This window comes from Puma concolor, unplaced genomic scaffold (genome assembly GCF_028749965.1).
Source record: "Puma concolor isolate L17-30 unplaced genomic scaffold, mPumCon1.1.hap2 unalloc_scaffold_38, whole genome shotgun sequence".
Taxonomy (NCBI): Eukaryota; Metazoa; Chordata; class Mammalia; order Carnivora; family Felidae; genus Puma; species Puma concolor.
This window is the reverse complement of record NW_028240245.1, coordinates 184,961-206,802: the sequence shown is the minus strand read 5'-3', so window position 1 is coordinate 206,802 and position 21,842 is coordinate 184,961. Positions and strand designations below refer to the sequence as shown.

Genomic DNA, 21,842 nt, shown 5'->3' with positions numbered 1-21,842 from the left:
TTCAAGTTTCATAGCATTGTGATCTGAAAATATGCATGGTATGATCTCAATCCTTTTATATTTATTTAGGGTTGCTTTGTGACCCAGTATGTGATCTATTTTGGAGAATGTTCCATGTGCACTCGAGAAGAATGTGTATTCTGCTGCTTTGGATAAAAAGTTCTGAATATATTTGTCAAGTCCATCTGGTCCAGTGTATCATTCAAGACCGTTGTTTCTTTATTAATTTTCTGCCTAGGTCATCTCTCCATTACTGTAAGTGGAGTATGAAAGTCCTCTACAGGGAAGATGGTGGCGTAGGAGGACGCTGGGCTCACCGCATCCTGCTGATCACTTAGATTCCACCTACACCTGCCTAAATAACCCAGAAAACTGCCAGAAGACTAGCAGAACGGATTCTCCAGAGCCAAGCGTAGACGAGAGAACCACAGAAGAGGGTAGGAAGGGTGGAGAGGCGGTGCATGCTACAGACTGGCGGGAGGGAGTCGGGGCAGAGGGGCAGCCTGTCGGCCAAGCAGAGGCCCCGAGTCTGGCTTGCAAAAGCAGAGGGGCCGGACGGAGTGTGTTCGGACGGCAAGCAGGACTTAACATCTGGAAGGTTATAAGTTAAGTTAACAGCTCTGCTCAGAGAGCGGGAAGGCTGGAGGACAATGGGAGCGAGAGTTGTTGAGCCCCGGACAACAAAGCTCAGCTTGGTGGGGAACAAAGGCGCTCGCCAGTGCCATCTCCCTTGCCCATCCCCCAGCCAAAATCCCAAAGGGAACCAGTTCCTGCCAGGGAACTTGCTTGCACTGCGCAAACATCCAACGTTGTGCTACTGCAGATCCATCCCACCGGAGGCGGATCTGACTCCCTCCCGGTGCCGCAGGGCCCCTCCCAAAGCTGATCACAGAAGGATAAGCGAGCGAAGCCTGCCCCTCCTGCCCCTGTGCACCTTGCCGATCCACCGCAGCTAATACGCCAGATCCCCAGCACCATAAGCCTGGCAGTGTGCAAGTAGCCCAGACGGGCCACGCCACCCCACAGTGAATCCTGCCCCTAGGAGAGGGGAAGAGAAGGTACACACCAGTCTGACTGTGGCCCCAGCAGTGGGCTGGGGGCAGACATCAGGTCTGACTGCGGCCCCACCCACCAACGCAAGTTATTCGAGACAGCACAGGGGAAGTGCCCTGCAGTCCCGCACCACTCCAGGGACTGTCCAAAATGACCAAACGGAAGAATTCCCCTCAAAAGAATCTCCAGGAAATAACAACAGCTAATGAACTGATCAAAAAGGATTTAAACAATATAACAGAAAGTGAATATACAATAATAGTCATAAAATTAATTGCTGGGCTTGAAAACAGTATAGAGGACAGCAGAGAATCTATTGCTACAGAGATCAAGGGACTAAGGAACAGCCAGGAGGAGCTAAAAAATGCTATAAATAAGCTGCAAAATAAAAGGGAAACAACCACGGCTCGGATTGAAGAGGCAGAGGAGAGAATAGGTGCACTAGAAGATAAAATTATGGAAAAAGAGAGAGCTGAGAAAAAGATAAAAAAAATCCAGGAGTATGAGGAGAAAACTAGAGAACTAAGTGATGCACTAAAGAGAAATAATCTACGCATAATTGGTATTCCAGAGGAGGAAGAGAGAGGGAAAGGTGCTGAAGGTGTACTTGAAGAAATCATAGCTGAGAACTTCCCTGATCTGGGGAAGGAAAAGGGCATTGAAATCCAAGAGGCACAGAGAAGTCCCTTCAGACGTAACTTGAATCGATCTTCTACATGACATATCATCGTGAAACTGGCAAAATACAAGGATAAAGAGAAAATTCTGAAAGCAGCGAGGGATAAACGTGCTCTAACATATAGAGGGAGACCTATAAGACTCGTGACCGATCTCTCTTCTGAAACTTGGCAGGCCAGAAAGGAATGGCAGGAGATCTTCAATGTGATGAACAGAAAAAATATGCAGCCGAGAATCCTTTATCCAGCAAGTCTGTCATTTAGAATAGAAGGAGAGATAAAGGTCTTCCCAAACAAACAAAAACTGAAGGAATTCGTCACCACTAAACCACCCCTACAAGAGATCCTAAGGGGGATCCTGTGAGACAAAGTACCAGAGACATCGCTACAAGCATGAAACCTACAGACATCACAATGACTCTAAACCCATATCTTTCTATAATAAGACTGAATGTAAATGGACTAAATGCGCCAAAAGACATAGGGTATCAGAATGGATAAAAAAGCAAGACCCATCTATTTGCTTTCTACAAGAGACTCATTTGAGACCTGAGGACACCTTCAGATTGAGAGTGAGGGGATGGAGAAGTATTTATCATGCCACTGGAAGTCAAAAGAAAGCTGGAATAGCCATACTTATATCAGACAAACTAGACTTTAAATTAAAGGCTGGGGGCGCCTGGGTGGCACAGTCGGTTAAGCGTCCGACTTCAGCCAGGTCACGATCTCGCGGTCCGTGGGTTCGAGCCCCGCGTCGGGCTCTGGGCTGATGGCTCAGAGCCTGGAGCCTGTTTCCGATTCTGTGTCTCCCTCTCTCTCTGCCCCTCCCCCGTTCATGCTCTGTCTCTCTCTGTCCCAAAAATAAATAAAAAAAACGTTGAAAAAAAAAATTAAAAAAAAAAAAAAAGAAAAAAAAAAAAGAAAAAAAATAAATTAAAGGCTGTAACAAGAGGGGCGCCTGGGTGGCGCAGTCGGTTAAGCGTCCGACTTCAGCCAGGTCACGATCTCGCGGTCCGGGAGTTCGAGCCCCGCGTCGGGCTCTGGGCTGACGGCTCAGAGCCTGGAGCCTGTTTCCGATTCTGTGTCTCCCTCTCTCTCTGCTCCTCCCCCGTTCATGCTCTGTCTCTCTCTGTCCCAAAAATAAATAAACGTTGAAAAAAAAAAAATTAAAAAAAATAAATAAATAAAAAAATAAAGGCTGTAACAAGAGATGAAGAAGGGCATGATATAATAATTACAGGGTCTATCCATCAGGAAGAGCTAATAATTATAAATGTCTATGCGCCAAATATGGGAACCCCCAAATATATACAACAATTACTCACAAACATAAGCAACCTTATTGATAAGAATGTGGTAGTTGCAGGGGACTTTAACACCCCACTTACAGAAATGGACAGATCATCTAGACACACGGTCAATAAAGAAACAAGGGCCCTGAATGATACATTGGATCAGATGGACTTGACCAATATATTTAGAGCTCTGCATCCCAAAGCAACAGAATATACTTTCTTCTCGAGTGCACATGGAACATTCTCCAAGATAGATCACATACTGGGTCACAAAACAGCCCTTCATAAGTATACAAGAATTGAGATCATACCATGCATACTTTCAGACCACAATGCTATGAAGCTTGAAATCAACCACAGGAAAAAGTCTGGAAAACCTCCAAAAGCATGGAGGTTAAAGAACACCCTACTAAAGAATGTGTGGGTCAACCAGGCAATTAGAGAAGAAATTAAAAAATATATGGAAACAAGCGAAAATGAAAATACAACAATCCAAACGCTTTGGGACGCAGCGAAGGCAGTCCTGAGAGGAAAATACATTGGAATCCAGGCCTATCTCAAGAATTAAGAAAAATCCCAAATACAAAATCTAACAGCACACCTAAAGGAAATAGAAGCAGAACAGCAATGACAGCCTAAACCCAGAAGAAGAAGAGAAATAATAAAGATCAGAGCAGAAATAAACAATACAGAATCTAAAAAACTGTAGAGCAGATCAATGAACCAAGAGTTGGTTTTTTGAAAAAATAAACAAAATTGAGAAACTTCTAGCCAGGCTTCTCAAAAAGAAAAGGGAGAGGACCCAAACTGATAAAATCATGAATGAAAATGGAATTATTACAACCAATCCCTCAGAGATACAAGCAATTATCAGGGAATACTATGAAAAATTATATGCCAACAAACTGGACAACCTGGAAGAAATGGACAAATTCCTAAACACCCACACACTTCCAAAACTCAATCAGGAGGAAATAGAAAGCTTGAACAGACCCATAACCAGCGACGACATTGAATCAGTTATCAAAAATCTCCCAACAAATAAGAGTCCAGGACCAGATGGCTTCCCAGGGGAGTTCTACCAGACGTTTAAAGCAGAGATAATACCTATCCTTCTCAAGCTATTCCAAAAAATAGAAAGGGAAGGAAAACTTCCAGACTCATTCTATGAAGCCAGTATTACTTTGATTCCTAAACCAGACAGAGACCCAGTAATAAAAGAGAACTATAGGCCAATATCCCTGATGAATATGGATGCAAAAATTCTCAATAAGATACTAGCAAATTGAATTCAACAGCTTCTACAAAGAATTATTCTCCATGATCAAGTGGGATTCATTCCTGGCTGCAGGGCTGGTTCAACATTTGCAAATCAATCAATGTGATACATCACATTAATAAAAGAAAAGATAACAACCATATGATCCTGTCAATTGATGCAGAAAAGGCATTTGACAAAATTCAGCATCCTTTCCTAATAAAAACCCTCGAGAAAGTTGGGATAGAAGGAACATACTTAAACATCATCAAAGCTATTTATGACAAGCCCACAGCTAACATCATCCTCAATGGGGAAAAACTGAGAGCCTTTTCCCTGAGATCAGGAACACGACAGGGATGCCCACTCTCACCGCTGTTGTTTAACACAGTGTTGGAAGTTCTAGCATCAGCAATCAGACAACAAAAGGAAATCAAAGGCATCAAAATTGGCAAAGATGAAGTTAAGCTTTTACTTTTTGCAGAAGACATGTTATTATACATGGAAAATCCGATAGACTCCACCAAAAGTCTGCTAGAACTGATACATGAATTCAGCAAAGTTGCAGGATACAAAATCAATGTACAGAAATCAGTTGCATTCTTATATACTAATAATGAAGCAACAGAAAGACAAATAAAGAAACTGATCCCATTCACAATGGCACCAAGAAGCATAAAATACCTAGGGCTAAATCTAACTAAAGATGTAAAAGATCTGTAAGCTGAAAATTATAGAAAGCTTATGAAGGAAATTGAAGAAGATATAAAGAAATGGAAAAACATCCCGTGCTCATGGATTGGAAGAATAAATATTGTCAAAATGTCAATACTACCCAAAGCTATCTACACATTCAATGCAATCCCAATCAAAATTGCACCAGCATTCTTCTCAAAACTAGAACAAGCAATCCTAAAATTCATATGGAACCACAAAAGGCCCCGAATAGCCAAAGTAATTTTGAAGAAGAAGACCAAAGCAGGAGGCATCACAATCCCAGACTTTAACCTCTACTACAAAGCTATAATCATCAAGACAGCATGGTATTGGCACAAAAACAGACACATAGACCAATGGAATAGAATAGAAACCCCAGAACTAGACCCACAAACGTATGGCCAACTCATCTTTGACAAAGCAGGAAAGAACATCCAATGGAAAAAAGACAGTCTCTTTAACAAATGGTGCTGGGAGAACTGGACAGCAACATGCAGAAGAATGAAACTAGACCACTTTCTCACACCATTCACAAAAATAAACTCAAAATGGATAAAGGACCTGAATGGGAGACAGGAAACCATCAAAACCCTAGAGGAGAAAGCAGGAAAAGACCTCTCTGACCTCAGTCGTAGCAATCTCTTACTCGACACATCCCCAAAGGCAAGGGAATTAAAAGCAAAAATGAACTACTGGGACCTTATGAAGACAAAAAGCTTCTGCACAGCATAGGAAACAACCAACAAAACTAAAAGGCAACCAACGGAATGGGAAAATATATTTGCAAATGACATATCATTTGGACAAAGGGCTAGTATCCAAAATCTATAAAGAGGTCACCAAACTCCACACCCGAAAAACAAATAACCCAGTGAAGAAATGGGCAGAAAACATGAATAGACACTTCTCTAAAGAAGACATCCGGGTGGCCAACAGGCACATGCAAAGATGCTCAACGTCACTCCTCATCAGGGAAATACAAATCAAAACCACACTCAGATATCACCTCACGCCAGTCAGAGTGGCCAAAATGAACAAATCAGGAAACTATAGATGCTGGAGAGGATGTGGGGAAACGGGAACCCTCTTGCACTGCTGGTGGGAATGCAAACTGGTGCAGCCACTCTGGAAAACAGTGTGGATGTTCCTCAAAAAATTAAAAATAGACCTACCCTATGACCCAGCAATAGCACCTGCTAGGAATTTACCCAAGGGATACAGGAGTACTGATGCATAGGGGCACTTGTACCCCAATGTTTATAGCAGCACTCTCAACAATAGCCAAATGATGGAAAGAGCCTAAATGTCCATCAACTGATGAATGGATAAAGAAATTGTGGTTTATATACACAATGGAATACTACGTGACAATGAGAAAAAATGAAATATGGCCTTTTGTAGCAACGTGGATGGAACTGGAGAGTGTGATGCTGAGTGAAATAAGCCATACAGAGAAAGACAGATACCATATGGTTTCACTCTTACGTGGATCCTAAGAAACTTAACAGAAACCCATGGGGGAGGGGAAGGAGAAAAAAAAAAAAAAAAAAAGAGGTTAGAGTGGGAGAGAGCCAAAGCCTAAGAGACTCTTAAAAACTGAGACCAAACTGAGGGTTGGTGGGGGGTGGGAGGGAGGGGAGGGTGGGTGATGGGTACTGAGGAGGGCACCTTTTGGGATGAGCACTGGGTGTTGTATGGAAACCAAGTTGACAATAAATTTCATATATTGAAAAAAAATAGTCATCTACAATTACCGTATTATTATCAGTGAGATTGCTTATGTTTGTGATTAATTTATAAATTTGGGTTCTACCAAGTTGGGGGCATAAACATTTACGATTGTTATCTCTTCTTGATGGATAGACCCCTTAATTATGACAATAATGCCCTTCTTTATCATTTGCTACCGTCTTTACTTTAAAATCTAGTTTGTCTGATAGAAGTATGGCTATTCCAGCTCTCTTTTGACTTCCAGTAGCATGATATATGGTTCTCCATCCCCTCACTTCCAATTTTCAGGTGTCCTCAGGTCTAAAATGAGTCTCTTGTAGACAGCATATAGATGGAACTTGGTTTTTTATCCGTTTTGATACCCTATGCCTTTTGAGTGAGGCATTTAGCCCATTTACATTCAGAGTTATGACTGAAAGATATGGATTTAGTGTCATTGTGTTATCTGTAGGTTTCATGATTGTGGCAATGTCTCTGGGCCTTTGTAGTCTTTGCAGCATTCCACTCACAGAGTGCCTGCAGGGTTGGTTTAGTGGTCATGAATTCCTTCAGTTTTTGTTTGTCTGGAAAAGCCTTGATCTCTCCTTTCGTTCTGAATGACAGCCTTGATGGATAAAGGATTCCTGGCTGCATATTTTTCCTATTCAGCACATTGAATATTTCCAGCTACTCCCTTGTGGCCTGCCAAGTTTCAGTGGACAGGTCTGCTACTACCCTTATGTGTCTGCCCTTGTAGGTTAAGGCCCATTTGTCCCTAGCTGCTTTCAGAATTCTCTCTTTATCTTTGTATTTTGCCAATTTCACTATGATATGCCTTGGGGCTGACCTGTTTCTGTTAATTCTGAAGGGATTTCTCTGTGCCTCCTGGACTTGGATGTCTGCTTCCTTCCCCAGATTAGGGAAGCTCTCAACTATAATTTGGTGAAATAAACCTTCTGCCCCTTTCTCTTTCTTCTCCTTCTGGAACTCCTATGATACAGATATTATTATATCTCATTGAATCACTTAGGTCTCTAATTCTCCCCTCATGGTCTAATATTTTCCTCTCTCTCTCTTTTTTAAGCTTCATCATTTTCCATAATGTTATCTTCTATTTCACTTATTCTTCCCTCTGCTCCTTCATCCTTGCTGTCTCTGCATCTAGTTTATTTTGCATCTCATTTACTGCATTTTTTAATTCATCATGACTATCTCTTGTGTCCTTGATCTCTGCAGCAATAGATTCTCTGCTGTCTTCTATAGTTTTTTTCAAGCCCAGCTCCTAGTCTTATGACGATTATTCCAAATTCTTGTTTAGATATATTGTTTATATCTGTTTTGAGCAATTTTTCTGGCTGTCATTTCTTCCTAGAATTTTTGAGAATTCTTCTGTCTAGTCATTTTGTCTAGTTTTCTGTCTTTTACGTGTTTTAATAGTTTGTTATGTGTCCTGCCCCTGTGAGTACTACTGTGTTAAAAAGGGGTCATATACTATCCAGGGCCTGACCCTTCAGGAGGTGTTTTTGGAGTGTGTCGCATGCTCTCTGTTGTTGTGACTCTGGTTGCTTTATACCCCTACTCGCACTGGTGGTGTGGACCTTCCACCAGGCGTGCTTCGATTTGTTCATTGAAGTAACCCTGGAAAAAACTAAAAAGGGGAGGGGGTGGAAGAAGCCTTATCCCATAGAAAGAGGGAAATGACAGGGGCAGGGAAAGAGGAAAAAAATTGAGCGGACAGAGAATCAGAGAAACTATACGGCTTAATCTAGAGGAAGAGATACAGAAGAGGTGTAAAATGCATAGATTAAAAATGCCTGCTTACACAACTTAACAACCAGAATAGAGAAGGGAAGGAAGAAGAAGGAGGAGAAAAGACAAGAAAAGAAAATAGGTATCACCAAAAATCAAATCAGAAAATGAGAAACTGCCGGACCGTTGTCCGAAGGTGCCCTGGAGCCAGCGGTTGTGCTGGTCTGGAGGAGGGACCCTCTGGTTGGGTAAGTGGCAATTCTCCCTCCAGCAGATATGCAGCTGCCAGGCATGGTGAGGCAGGGTTTGGTGTAAGCAGTCCAACCTCCCCTGGGGGCCTGCTGTCCTGTTCCCTGAAGCCCCACCATGTTGGTGATTGGAGGAAAATGGCATCATGGCAGTTTCTCCTCCCTAGACCAAACCACCCTGTTCAGGCAGCCCTCACAGCACAGCACAGGCACGAGCTGGTCAGTTTGTCCCGCTCCACAGTCTCCTGCACCTCCCAGGCGCTCAGCTGGGATTCAAACCCCAACATCTTAAAGGATCCCACTCCACACACCCGGTTCTGGGGTGGCACCACTCTGCCAAGCTGACACAGGGCCTCTCAAGATAGAATCTTAAGCAGGATCCATGCCCAGCACAGAGCCTGATGTGGGGCTCCATCTCACAACGCTGCGGTCACGACCTGAGCTAAAATCAAGAGTCGGACACTCAACTGACTGAACCAACCAGGCACCACTCTACCCGAGTTCTAATCTTAATTCTACCACATACTAGCTATGTGACTTCTTTAACCTCTGTGCCGTGGTTTTCCCATCCATAAAATAAAAATAATAGAGTTGATGTGAGAATTAAATGAGTTAATAAATAAAACATTTAAAACAGTACTGGCACACAGTAAACCCTCAATAAATGTGAGTAAGATAATAAGTATTATTGTTATTACTTGGTACAGACAAGTCTAGAATTATAATTGAGATGCCTACTTAAAACCAGGGCCTGGGTGGCTCAGTCAGTTAAGCGTCGACTTCAACTCAGGTCACGATCTCTCAGTTTGTGAGTTCGAGTCCCCCATTGGGCTCTGTGCTGACAGCTCAGAACCTGGAGCCTCTTTCGGATTGTGTGTCTCCCTCTCTCTCTGCCTATCCGCTGCTCGCACTTTGTCCCTTGCTCTCTCAAAAATAAACAAACATTAAAAAAAAATCTTAATACAAAACAAACAAACAAACAAACAAAAGACAGGGCCCAGCTTTGCACAGTGGCAGTATCATAGCCAATGAGGTTTATCCGAGGCGCGATTATTGCTAATTGAAAACTTTTCCCAAAAAAGACAGGGCCCCGGAAAATCTTTCCATCTGAAAATTATTAATAAAAACACTTTAGTCACCTTTTTAGGAATTCAAGAAGAAAGGCTGTTCTCTGCCAGAGGTATGGATAGAAGGAATAAAATCTCCAATGATAACCTAAATCCCAAGGCCATCATGTGTGAGTGTCAGGTTCCAAATCAATTTATACAATACGTAAATCTCAAAGAATTAATATAAAACGGTCACCAGCTAATATCTTTATGGAAAAAAACTAAATTGGATCCCAATTTCACTCTAAACATAAAAATCAATTTCAGGTGAATTAAAGACTTAACTATGAAAAAGAAAAACTTAAGAACTTTTAGGAGAAAATATTGGGAAATACCTTAACGTCCTCAAAATAGTGACAGGCTTCTATTTTCCTTATAAAGGCTAAGTTATCTGCTAAATGTGAGAAGGGCTAAGGTTGGAGTAGGAATGGAAGTTTGAGAGAATGGAGATTGTTAATTAGTTATTTCAGAGAGTAAAAGAATAAACTAACTGGGAGAGGGTGGGAATCACATAATTCCTAGGTAGTGCTGAGGGCCACCAGACACTGATGGTCAAGATTTCAAAGTGTTCAATCTGCTGAGCTATATGATTTTCTCTAGAAATGATGTCAGCCACGAGGAGAAGCCAGGGTTGGGAGTTTTGTCAGACAGGTGCAACCAAAGGGCACTTTAGGGTACTGAAGACTTTAGGGTATTCGAGGTACACAGACCAGAGATTTTCAAGTGGATAAGGAAGAAAAGTGAAAACAGGGAGACTGGTGGGTAAGGACGAAGTTGAGGGATAAATGGATGGAAGGTCCCAATGAGGTATACAGAACCAATAAGCTGTCTGGTGAAGAAATGAGCAGCCAGATGAAGAAAAAAGGAAAGCAGTGAATATAAATGTGCAATATTTAACAACAAGAAAGGAAATTTAACTCTAGATACGAGTAAGATAATATACTATACAACTCTGTGCTAATAAAACTTTTTAACTCAGAGTGCCTGGGTGGATCAGTTGGTTAAGCATCCTACTTCGGCTTGGGTCATGACCTCGCTGTTTGTGAGTTCGAGCCCCACGTCGGGCTCTGTGCTGACAGCTCGGAGCCTAGAGTCTGCTTAGATTCTGTGTTTCTGTCTCTTTCTGCCCCTCCCCGGCTCGTGCTCTCTCTCTCTCTGTCTCTCAAAAATAATAAAAATGTTTAAAAACAAAAACAAAAACTTTTTATTTCCATGAAACTAAAATTCCTAGGATAAATGAAGTGACTAACCATGCAAATAATCTCTTCATCCAATTAATCTATTATGTTCCACCTTGTATAGAAAGCAAATTAAATTGATTTCTAGTGTAAGGTAAAATAACTGTTACTTAAAATGCACTATTACCCAATAGCTAAGCACAAAATAACAAAATGCTACTTTTAGCTTCAATTTCTAAACTAACTTCACTCCATTTAAAATATACATATAGGACCTTATATTTCTTTACAGTGAGCTTCTGAGTGGCCAAGACTGTCTTTCTCATCTTAACAGCTCATCAGCTTAACAGAAAGCATATATAACAATGGCTCAGTAAATATTACTGAATAAATTGGAAGATGGAAAAAAATATATAAACAAATGAAAGAGGAAATTTTGCATGTGAGTACCCAGCGCTAGTCACTAGATGGCATCACTTCCCCAAATTGGGAAGACATTTTACATCTTCCAAAAAGGAATTTTATATACACGGTTCTAGCTCTTTACAGTAAGTGTGAGGATAAACAGTAAGCTCGTAAAAACTTTCAATTCATTTGCACGTGGAAGTGCTCGAGATTTAGAAATCATGAACAGAGAAGATTGAAACCAAACATCAGCAGTAAGCCAGGCATCTGTTTGGCTGACGACCTACAGGATGACTGCCTCTTTTAGTCTACTACACTCTTCTAAAGTTTGTCACACCAGTTGGTCCACTAAAAGCACAACATATGTTGGGGTGGGTGGCTCAGTCGGGTAAGTGTGTCCAACTCTTGAGTTCCGCTCAGGTCACGATCTCATGGTTTGTGAGATCGAGCTGTGCACTGGGCTCTGTACTGACAGTGTGGAGTCTTCTTGGGATTCTCTCTCTCTCCCTTTCTCTCTCTCTGCCCTGCCCCTGCTCTTTCTCTGTCTCTCAAAATAAATAAATAAACTTGAAAAAGTAAATGAAAGCACAAAATGTGATGTTCTTACATAATTTTTCAGAGAAGCGTTCCGTATTGGTCATCATTGTATCAATGAAACCTTTAAAATTCACTTTTTTCGTTTCTAAGGAGAAAAGAATATTTTCTTCAATATCTTCAAATGTTAATTATGACAACTATTGAATTATGTAAAATAAATTATAGGGAGATAACATGATTATAGCCATCAGCTAATACCACTCAAAATATACGGTTCTAAGAGGAAAAAGCAATTCAACACACAAGGAGAAAGTAAAACTGAAAAATGCCAGGAAAGTTAATCAAAATCCTTCTAGTTACAAGCGCACAACATTTGTAATTTTAACTTACATTATCTTGTCTTGGCCTGACAACAACTCAAAGATATGTCGGTAAAGGATTAGTGTATTGTTTTATACATTTTAAAAAATACTTAGACATGATATCATGATTTTTTTTCCCCAGGTCACAAAAGGAAATACGAGATCAGAGATTAGAAGTGAGTTTTCTTGACCTCTGGTTTCTCCCACCTCAGGCTACCATTCACATTGTTATCTTTATTCCAGTATACTTTTGAAACTATTAAACGTTTTAATAGTCATTCTATACTTAGAAAATGTCTTTCCTTGATTATATATAATATCCCAATATTAGAATGGATAAAGATGTCTAAGAATTTTCTAAGGCCGCATATACAGGTTTTATATAAATAGGATGAGCTTTTGATAACACTACTCCTTTGTTTATCCCACTAAAAACATCAAATTCCAATTCTAATCTATAAAAGATAAGGCACAGCCTATTGCCTATTTCCAAGATAAAGAATCTTTGAGAAGTTTACTTTAAGGAGCACCAAATTACTTTGTATTCTTAACCAAATATTTAAAGACTTGAAAAAAATGAGACTTTGAAAAATCCTAGGGGAATGTTAGAGTTAATGAAGATTTACATCCACTAACAGGAACATATAACTTTCTAAAGCAATAGATTCCCTATTTTTGATAATGTCTATTTGATACACAAATGTTTTAGCTGAACCACTGAACCCGCCTCCCATTTGAAGAACATTATTGTTTTAAGGACAAAATTACTTTTTATTTTTATTATTTTTTTAATATAGTTTATTGTCAAATTGGTTTCCATACAACACCCAGTACTCATCCCAACAAGTGCCCTCCTCAATGCCCATCAGCCACTTTCCCCTCTCCCCCACCCCCATCAACCCTCAGTTTGTTCTCAGTATTTAAGAGTCCCTTATGGTTTGCCTCACTCCCTCTCCGTAACGTTTTTCCCCCTTCCTCTCCCTCACAGTTGAAGAACATTATTAACACCACTGCATCTGCTTCTGTGCTTCCCCCATTCTATTCTACTGCTTCTTTACAGAGAGAACATTGCTGAATTTTTTAAAATTAACCAAGGTCTTGCTTTTTTACATATAATTTTACACAGGATAAACAAAATATTCCTTAATTTTGTTTTACAGCTCTATAAAAATTATCACACTATAGCAATCTAGACTTGCTTTTTTCATTCAATATTATATTTCCAAGAACCATCCATATAGTATATTGCTATAGTTCATTTTCACTAATGTACACATTATCAGTATTTCATCATGCATCAGTGGTAAATACCACAATTTATTTATACATTCTATCACCGATCATGTTGTTTCTTTTTGTTCATTCTTTCCTTCCTTCCTTCCTTTTCCTTCCTTCCTTCCTTCCTTCCTTTTCCTTCCTTCCTTCCTTCCTTCCTTCCTTCCTTCCATCCTTCCTTCCTTCCTTCCTTCCTTCCTTCTTCTATTAAGATCAGAGCTGCTATGAGCATTTTTAACATGTCTCCTTGCACATCAGTGCAGAGATTTTCTGGGATGTATCACTAAAAAATGGATTTTCTAAGCCATGAAGTATGAAAACCTTACAGAATACTACATAATGTTTTTCAAAGTTCTTTTACCACTTTTGCCTTATTTACCAACAATTAAATTAACAGACCTTAATTTTTGCCAATTTGGTCAGCATCAAAAGGTATTTCATTGTGACCTAAATTCTGCATTTCCCTGATTACTATGATGTATAAAAAGACTTCATATGATTATTAGCAACTTACGTTGCTTCATCTGGCAATGGCTGTTCTTGTAATTTGGCCATTTTTCTCTTGGGTTGTTAATTTATAGGGGTTTCCTATTTATTCTCCACAATGATCTTTCGCTGTTATGAGTGTTACAGATAATCTTTACTCTGGAATGCCTGGGTGGCCCAGTCGGCTAAGCATCCAACTTTGGCTCAGGTCATGATCTCGCAATTCATGAGTTCAAGCCCCGCTTAGGACTCTGTGCTGACAGCTGGGAGCCTGGAGCCTGCTTCAGATTCTGTCTCCCTCTCTCTCTGCTCCTCCCCCACTCATACTCTGCACCTCTCTCTCTCTCAAAAATAAATAAACATTAAAAAAATTTTTTTTAATAATAATCTTTGCTCCATTTGTGGCTTGTATTTTCATTCTGTTTGTATTACCTTTTAATAAAGAGAAGTTCTTATTTTTAATGTAGTCAAATGTATAAATCTTTTCTGGTTAGTGATTTTGTATCTTAAAAATAATTCCTTGTAACTCCAAGTCAGAAAATTTTTCTTCTTTCTCTAACGAGAATTTTAGTGTTCGTATCTGGAAAGCATTACTGAATATGATACATAGGTAGGGATCCAATTCTATTTTTTACATTTGAATAATTAATTATTCCAGCACCATTTATTAACTGGTGCTTCCCCTCCCCCCCAGTAATCTGCCACCTCATTATATATGTTTCCTTATATGTGTGTAGATATATTTGGAAGTTACTTATCCTGTCCTATCAATTTCTCTATCCCTGTGCCATTTTCACACTGTTTTACTTACTGTAACTTTATAATGAGTCTTAATATCCAGGGTAGCAAGATCCCTCCAACACCACTCACACACCCTATCCACGTTTTTCTTCCTCAAGAGTGTTTTAGCTACTCTTGATCTTTGTTTATGCATACCAATATTAGAATTAATTCATCAAAAAGTCAGGGTTTTATTAGAATTGCTTTAGATAAGTAAACTAATTATGAGAATTGGCAGACTTGGGGGTCTCTGAGTCCATTAATATGGGATATATTCCAATTTATTTAGGTATTCTATAATGTCTTTTAACAAAGTCTTATCATTTTCTCACGTAAGGCACATAACTTACATTTGTTCTATTCCTTTTTTGCTTTTCATTATGGAAAAATGTTAATACACGCAAAAGAAGAAATATATTGTAACAAAAGTTCACATACTCTTCCTGTACTCTTCACATACTCTTCATGGCCATTCTTATTTCATCTATAGCCCCACACACTTGTCTATCTCACAACCACCCTTTCTCTTTAGAAAAGATGCTGCTAAGTTATAAGGGTATAGATACTCAAAACTAGTACCTTCCTTATGAATTATAGGCTTTGGCATAATAAAGAGTCGTTTGTCCCATTTAACGACTTTTGTCCTGACCTCTTCCTTGTCAGAAAGCAAAACCATAAACTCTACTTTCTTTTTGTTTGTACTTTTGCCTGTAGGAAAAAAGTGTCTGGAAAGACTGTTAATACTGGATATTTCTGGATCATGGGATTTTGTATGTTTTGTTGTACTTTTGAGCATTTTTCTGTATTGACTTCATTTTAATGGACTTTTTTCTAATCAAAAAAATAAAGTCATTATTCTGAGGGAAAAAAAATCGCAAAGTGACCATCTTTTCACATGTGTCAACCCAGTTTTCACTTACTGTCAGCTTCAGTCAACTCTGCGATCTTCTCAAATTCTGGCTTAGAAAGGTAACCTCCAAAATGCTGAAGACAAGTATTCATATCCTCATAATCAATATTTTCATCTTTAATTTTATCAATGGCTTTAATGACATCAGTCAACACTGAAAATAAAGCAGTATGCTAATGAGTATTAAATATAAGTCAAAAAGAAAACACCAATAGTAAGATGAATTTTAGTTCTAACACTAAATAAACAAGCATAGAAAATAACTTCAGAAATGTTATATGTGAAAAGAATTACCAGATCTTTAATACTGAAAACCAACAAAGTACAAAATGAGAGCCAAAAATATATTCTACTTTGCTATCATCTCTGTATCGAAGGAAGTGCCAATTTAATTGCAATTTAAGTGCATAGGAACAAAAATATTATACAATTTCCCCATTTAATTTTCTAACAATTTAAACTTTCTTAGTAGTCTGTTTCTCGGTAGCAGATACAGAAATAAGTAGAAAACTTTCAGTCCTGAATAATGAATTGGGGTAAGGTTTTGTAGCAATACATGGCTCAGTCCCTGGTTAATCTTTTATCTTCTGTATACATAAATATTATCACTTGGAAATAACTATCCCACATGTCTTTTTATGATACTTTGGAATATATGCTTCACAAATTTGGGCAGTATTCCCTCCATTAAATTTAAACAAATTTTTACTGCAATGAAAGCTTTAATGTTTATTTTTGAGAGAGAGAGAAAGGCACAGCATGAGTCGGGGAGGGGCAGAGAGAGAGGGAGACACAGAATCTGAAGCAGGCTCCAGGCTGTCAACACAGAGCCAGACATGGGGCTCAAACTCAGGAACGGCGAGATCATGACCTGAGCCAAAGTGGACCCTCAATCAACTGAGCCACCCAGGTGCCTACGCAATAAAATTTTCTTAAAATAACTTACAAACACATAGAATTATTAAGGGGGTCGACAGGTATGCATGCGGGTGTGTTTTTGTGTCAATTTTGGAACAAACTAAACTCAAATAGATTTTCTCTAATAGAAGATCAGGATAGGTAAAGCGAGGAAGCTGGGCAGTGGAGGGCATTAAAGCCATTATCAGGAGTTAATCGACTTTAGGCAGTCACTGGACGTCATTATGGATTACTAAACAAAGAAATGATCAAAATGATGTCTGAATTAGATGATTCTTAAAATGATTCTTAAAAAGGTAATTTTTATGTATAAATATGTAGAACAAGATATATGATACTATCTTGTGAAAGGACTTTTTAGAAGAAAAAAATTCTCACTTAAAAGTAAATAGCTGATGGGGCACCTGGGTGGCTCAGTTGGTTGGGCACCTGACATCAGCTCAGGTCACGATCTCATGACTCATGGGTTTAAGCTCTGTGTTGAGCACTGTGCTGACAGCGCAGAGCCTGAAACCTTCAGATTCTGTCTCCGTCTCTCTCTGCCCCTCTCCCACTCTCGTTCTCTGTCTCTCTCTCTCAAATAGAAATAAACATTAAATTTTTTTTTTTTTAAAGTAAACAGCTTGTGAGTGATGTCAGTAAGATGGTTAAGTAGGACGCCCTGGACCCTTCTTCTCCCCACAAACACACTGATTCAGCAGAAATTAAAAAATAAATTCCTTTTGTGATAAATTAGAAACTAACTGACAGGCTCTTGTATCCCAGGAGAATGCAAAACAAGACGTACTGAAGCTGGTACAGACATTTGGGACACCCTCCCACAAGTGCTGCCTCCAATGCAGCACCATAGGATCCAAAAAAAAAAAAAAAAAAAAAAAGACTCTAGCTCCCAGCTTCACCCAAGGGGAAGAAGAGTTTGGTCCACATATCCAGAAATTCAGCTTTTCCAAAATGCCTCCCCAGAAGATTGGCTTCTGTTTTGCCAGCCTTGGAGCTCTGATGGGTCTAGCACAGTCTAGTATTTGGGGTAGAATAAAGCGATGGCTTGGGCTGGTAGAAGGCAGTGATCCTCCCCTCTGTTCAGCACAGGATGAGATTAAAATTCCCAGCTCTTAGTTTCCTCCTGGAGAGGTAAAGAGTTTATCCAGCACGTCAACTTTTTCAGGGCGTCCCAAAGAACCATCAGCTTATCTCGTCAGTCCTAGAGCCTGGGGAAGGAAAAAGGTGGTAGAGGCCTAGGGCCTATCAGGCTGGGCCGATGGGTGGGGGTCTTCTCCTGTATAGGGACAGTATGTGAGGACTGGGACAGCTGCCTGCTTTTTCTCTTGCACAAACACCAACACAGAAAGTCCAAATGGAAATTTAATGACTAAAAAATATGATGACTGAAATTAAAAGTTCAGTGGATGGACTCAACAGCTGAAAGGAGGAGAGAAAGGTAAGAATCAATGAATTGACAGCAACTGAAATCATCCGATGAACAACACTGAGAAAATAAACTGAAGAAAAAACGAACAGTTCCAGAGACCTGTAGGAATATAAAAATGATCTAACATTTGTGTCCATCAGAGTCCCAGAAGAAGAGAAAGAGACTTAAAAAGGCACTCAAAGAAATAATGCCTGCACACTTCCCAAATTTTTATCAAGAGACATTAACCTACAGATCCAAGACAAAAGTGGACCTCAAACAGGATAAATCCAAAGAAATCCATGTCAAGATCCATCATAATTAAACTTCTGAAAACTAAAGACAAGGGAACATTTTGAAAGCAGCCTAAGAAAAACACTTTAGGGAAAGAAAACCAATTTGAATGACAGGATTTCCAGCAGAAACCATGGAAGCCAGAAATAAGTGACACAATATTTTTCAAGTGCTGAACGTAAAGAACTATCAACGTAAAATCCCATATTCAGAAAAACTATTCTTGAGGAAGGAAGAGGAAATCAAGATGTTCTCAGATGAGAGGAAACTAAAAGAATTGGTTGTCAGTAGACCTAAGAATGGATAAAGGAAGTTCTTAAACAGAAAACAAAGGATAAAACAAAAAAAACTCTGGAATATCAAGAAGGAAAAAAGAAAATGGTAAGTCAAAATATGGGTAAATATAGTAGGCTTTCCTTCTCTTGAATTTTTTAATCAAGTCTGATGGTTGAAGTAAAAGTAATACCACCTGATGTGGTTTTAAATATATGTAAGGAAATATTTAAGATAATTATATCATAAAGGAAGGAGGGAGGGATGTATATGGAGATAAGGCTTCTGTATTTCACTTGAACTGGCAAAATGATGACACCAATAGAGTGTGATAAGTTATGTATATATACCTGAAGCAACAACTTTAAAAGGTATACAGAGAGATATACTCCGAAACACTATAGATGAATCAAAATGGAATTCTAAATGCGGGCCAAAGATTTGAATATCTATTTCACCAAAGATATATGAACAGCTGGGAAGCATGTGCAAATAAATTTGACATTATCAGTCATTAGGGAAATGCAAAATTAGAACCATAATGAAATTCCGCTACACAATTATTATAATGATTATAAACAAAAAGATAATACCTACATGTGGCGGATAGGAAGAAACCAGAATCCTTACACATTGCTGGTGAGAATGAAAATGGTAGAGCCACTTTGGAAAACAGTTTGGTAATTTCTTTAAAAGTAAAACATAAATTTACCATACACACTAGCAATTATTCTCCTAGGAATCTACCCAAAAGACATGGAAACATGTCCACAGAAAGACTGCAATGCAAATGTTAATTTCAACATTATGCATACCAGTCCCAAACTGCAAATAAGCAAATGTCATAAGCTGGTGAACCATCAACAAAAGGGAACATACCTATAAAATGTAATATGGACTTATTTAACCATACAAAGGAACAAACCACTGATACATACGACAACATGAATTAGCCTCAAAAAAGTGAAGTCAGGCACAAAAGACCACATGTTTTATGATTTCATTTATATTGAATGTTAAAAAAAAAAAAAAAAAGGCAACTTTATGGAAACAGAAAGCAAATCAGTGGTCGCCTGGGAATGGAGGTAGAGATTAACGGTAAATGGGCACAAGAGAATTTTAGGAGTGAAGGAAATGTTACAGACCTGGATTGTGTCCACTTCTGATTATATATCCCAAAGAATTGAAAGCAGGGGCTCAAAGAGGTATTTGCATACCCACATTCACAGCAGCACTACTCACAATTGCCAAGAGGGTGTCTATTAACGGGTGAATGGACAAACAGAATGTGGCATATACATGCAATGTGATATTAGCACGAAAAGGAAAGAAAAATCTGACACGTGCTACAACATGGATGAATCCTGAGGGCATTATGATAAGTGAAATAAGCCATTCATTCATAAAGACAAATACTATATGATTCCAGTCAAGTATCTGGAGTAGGCAAATTCACAGAAACAGGAAGTAGAATGATGGTCGTCAGAAGCTGGAGAGGCACAGATGGGTAGTTGTTGTTCACTGGGTATAGAGTTTCAGTGTTGCAAGGTGAAAAAGTTCTAGAGATTCGTTGTACAGCCGTGTGAATATACTTAACCCTAATGTTCTTGAACTGTACAGTTACAAATGGTTAAGATGGCAAATTTTATGTTACGTGTCAGATACCACCATTAAAAATAAATTTTAGGGGCACCTGGCTGGCTCAGTCCAAAGAGCATGAGACAATTGATCTTGGGGTTGTGAGTCTGAGCCCCATGTGGGGTGTAGAGATTATTTAAATAAATAAAACGTTAAAATAAAATAAATTTTAAAAACAGTATAATGGGGGAAATGGGAGGGAGGAGTCGGCTACAACCAAGACACTACTTCACAAAACAGCAATGAAACGGTGACTGAGTTCGTGAATGAATGATTACAAGGTAAAGCACTCAAGAAATTTGCTAATAGTGTCTTTAAGAACACCACTTAAGCAATTCATGACAAATTATAATGTAGCTTTTTTTTTAAGTTTATTTATTTTGAGAGAGAGAGAGCACACAGGGTAGGGGCGGAGAGAGAAAGAGAGAATCCCAAGCAGGCCCTGTGTTGTCCACAAGAAGTCCAACACAGGGCTTGAACTCACAAACTGTGAGATCATGACCGGAGCCGAAACCAAGAGTCGGACACTTAACTGACTGAGCCACCTAGGCGCCACAATAATGTAGTTTTTAACATGAGACTTCATGTAAGTATGAGAGAAAAAATCTCTTCCTTTGGATTAATTTTTCTCTATCTGAGAAATCCTTTGGGAAGACACAAAAAGCTTATCTTTCCTTTTCAGCATATGAATAAACAAAAGGAAATAAAAACACCAAGGCTTAGTATCTTTCATTTCTCATGTTAATCTTGCTGAAAAATATTTAATTATTTGCATAAAAACCCAAAATCATTGCAAGCAAAAATTTTTAACAAACTGATTGTGGTGTTGATTGTATGACTCTATACATTTCATGAAAATTAGTGCGTGAGTGAGTTTTATGTATGTAAATTATAGCTTAATACAATTTTTTTTAGAAATGTTCTAAAACAAGGGAAACACAACCAGTATTTCATTCAAACAAGTTCCTTATAAAAAAATTAAAAATCAAATCACCCATCCATTGCTAAAAATGGGGCTAATCCCCTATTGGAATTCCTCATTACCTTACTCTACATTTGTGTAGTACTTTACAGTTTTTAAAATCCATCTAACAATTCTGTGAGGGAAGCAAGTTAGCTATCACTACCCTAATACATCAAGTTTTCATGGCTTGCCTGAGAATTTCAGAACTATTAAGTACCTACCCAAAAAGCAAACTCGGTTCAGTTGAACCTCTTTTCAACCTAACCACTTCTTTCCTCCAAATCATTTTAAAATAAATTTCCTACCTACCATCACATTCAGGGAGACTTTGCTCCTTGGAGAGAGCGCTCATAAAGTCATCTAACTTCACCATTCCATTTCCTGTAAAATAAAGACTTTAGATCATGCATTCTTTATATTTTTGCATAAAAGGTAAATTCATAGTTTCATACAACTATGAAAAAAAACTACTTCTTCACTTCATCGTAATTCTATTTCTCCTTTCATATCCTGTCTCTGAATTAGGTCAGTTCGTTTCATTTTGATAATTACTCAATAATTTTTAAACACCTATTATAAAGTGCAATGGACTGAGCTA

The 21,842-nt window shown here is 38.9% G+C and overlaps 1 protein-coding gene and 1 pseudogene across 1 annotated transcript in view; one reads left to right on the top strand and one right to left on the bottom strand.

The window, feature by feature from the left end:
• LOC147571242 (EF-hand calcium-binding domain-containing protein 13-like) overlaps positions 1-21,842 on the bottom strand; it is a 176,006-nt gene that overhangs the window by 96,889 nt on the left and 57,275 nt on the right. The window contains 3 exon segments of the mRNA XM_086696508.1: positions 11,981-12,081; positions 15,760-15,903; positions 21,554-21,625. Coding sequence (XP_086552634.1) covers positions 11,981-12,081; positions 15,760-15,903; positions 21,554-21,625 — 317 coding nt within the window.
• LOC147571243 (U4 spliceosomal RNA) lies at positions 9,707-9,833 on the top strand (annotated as a pseudogene).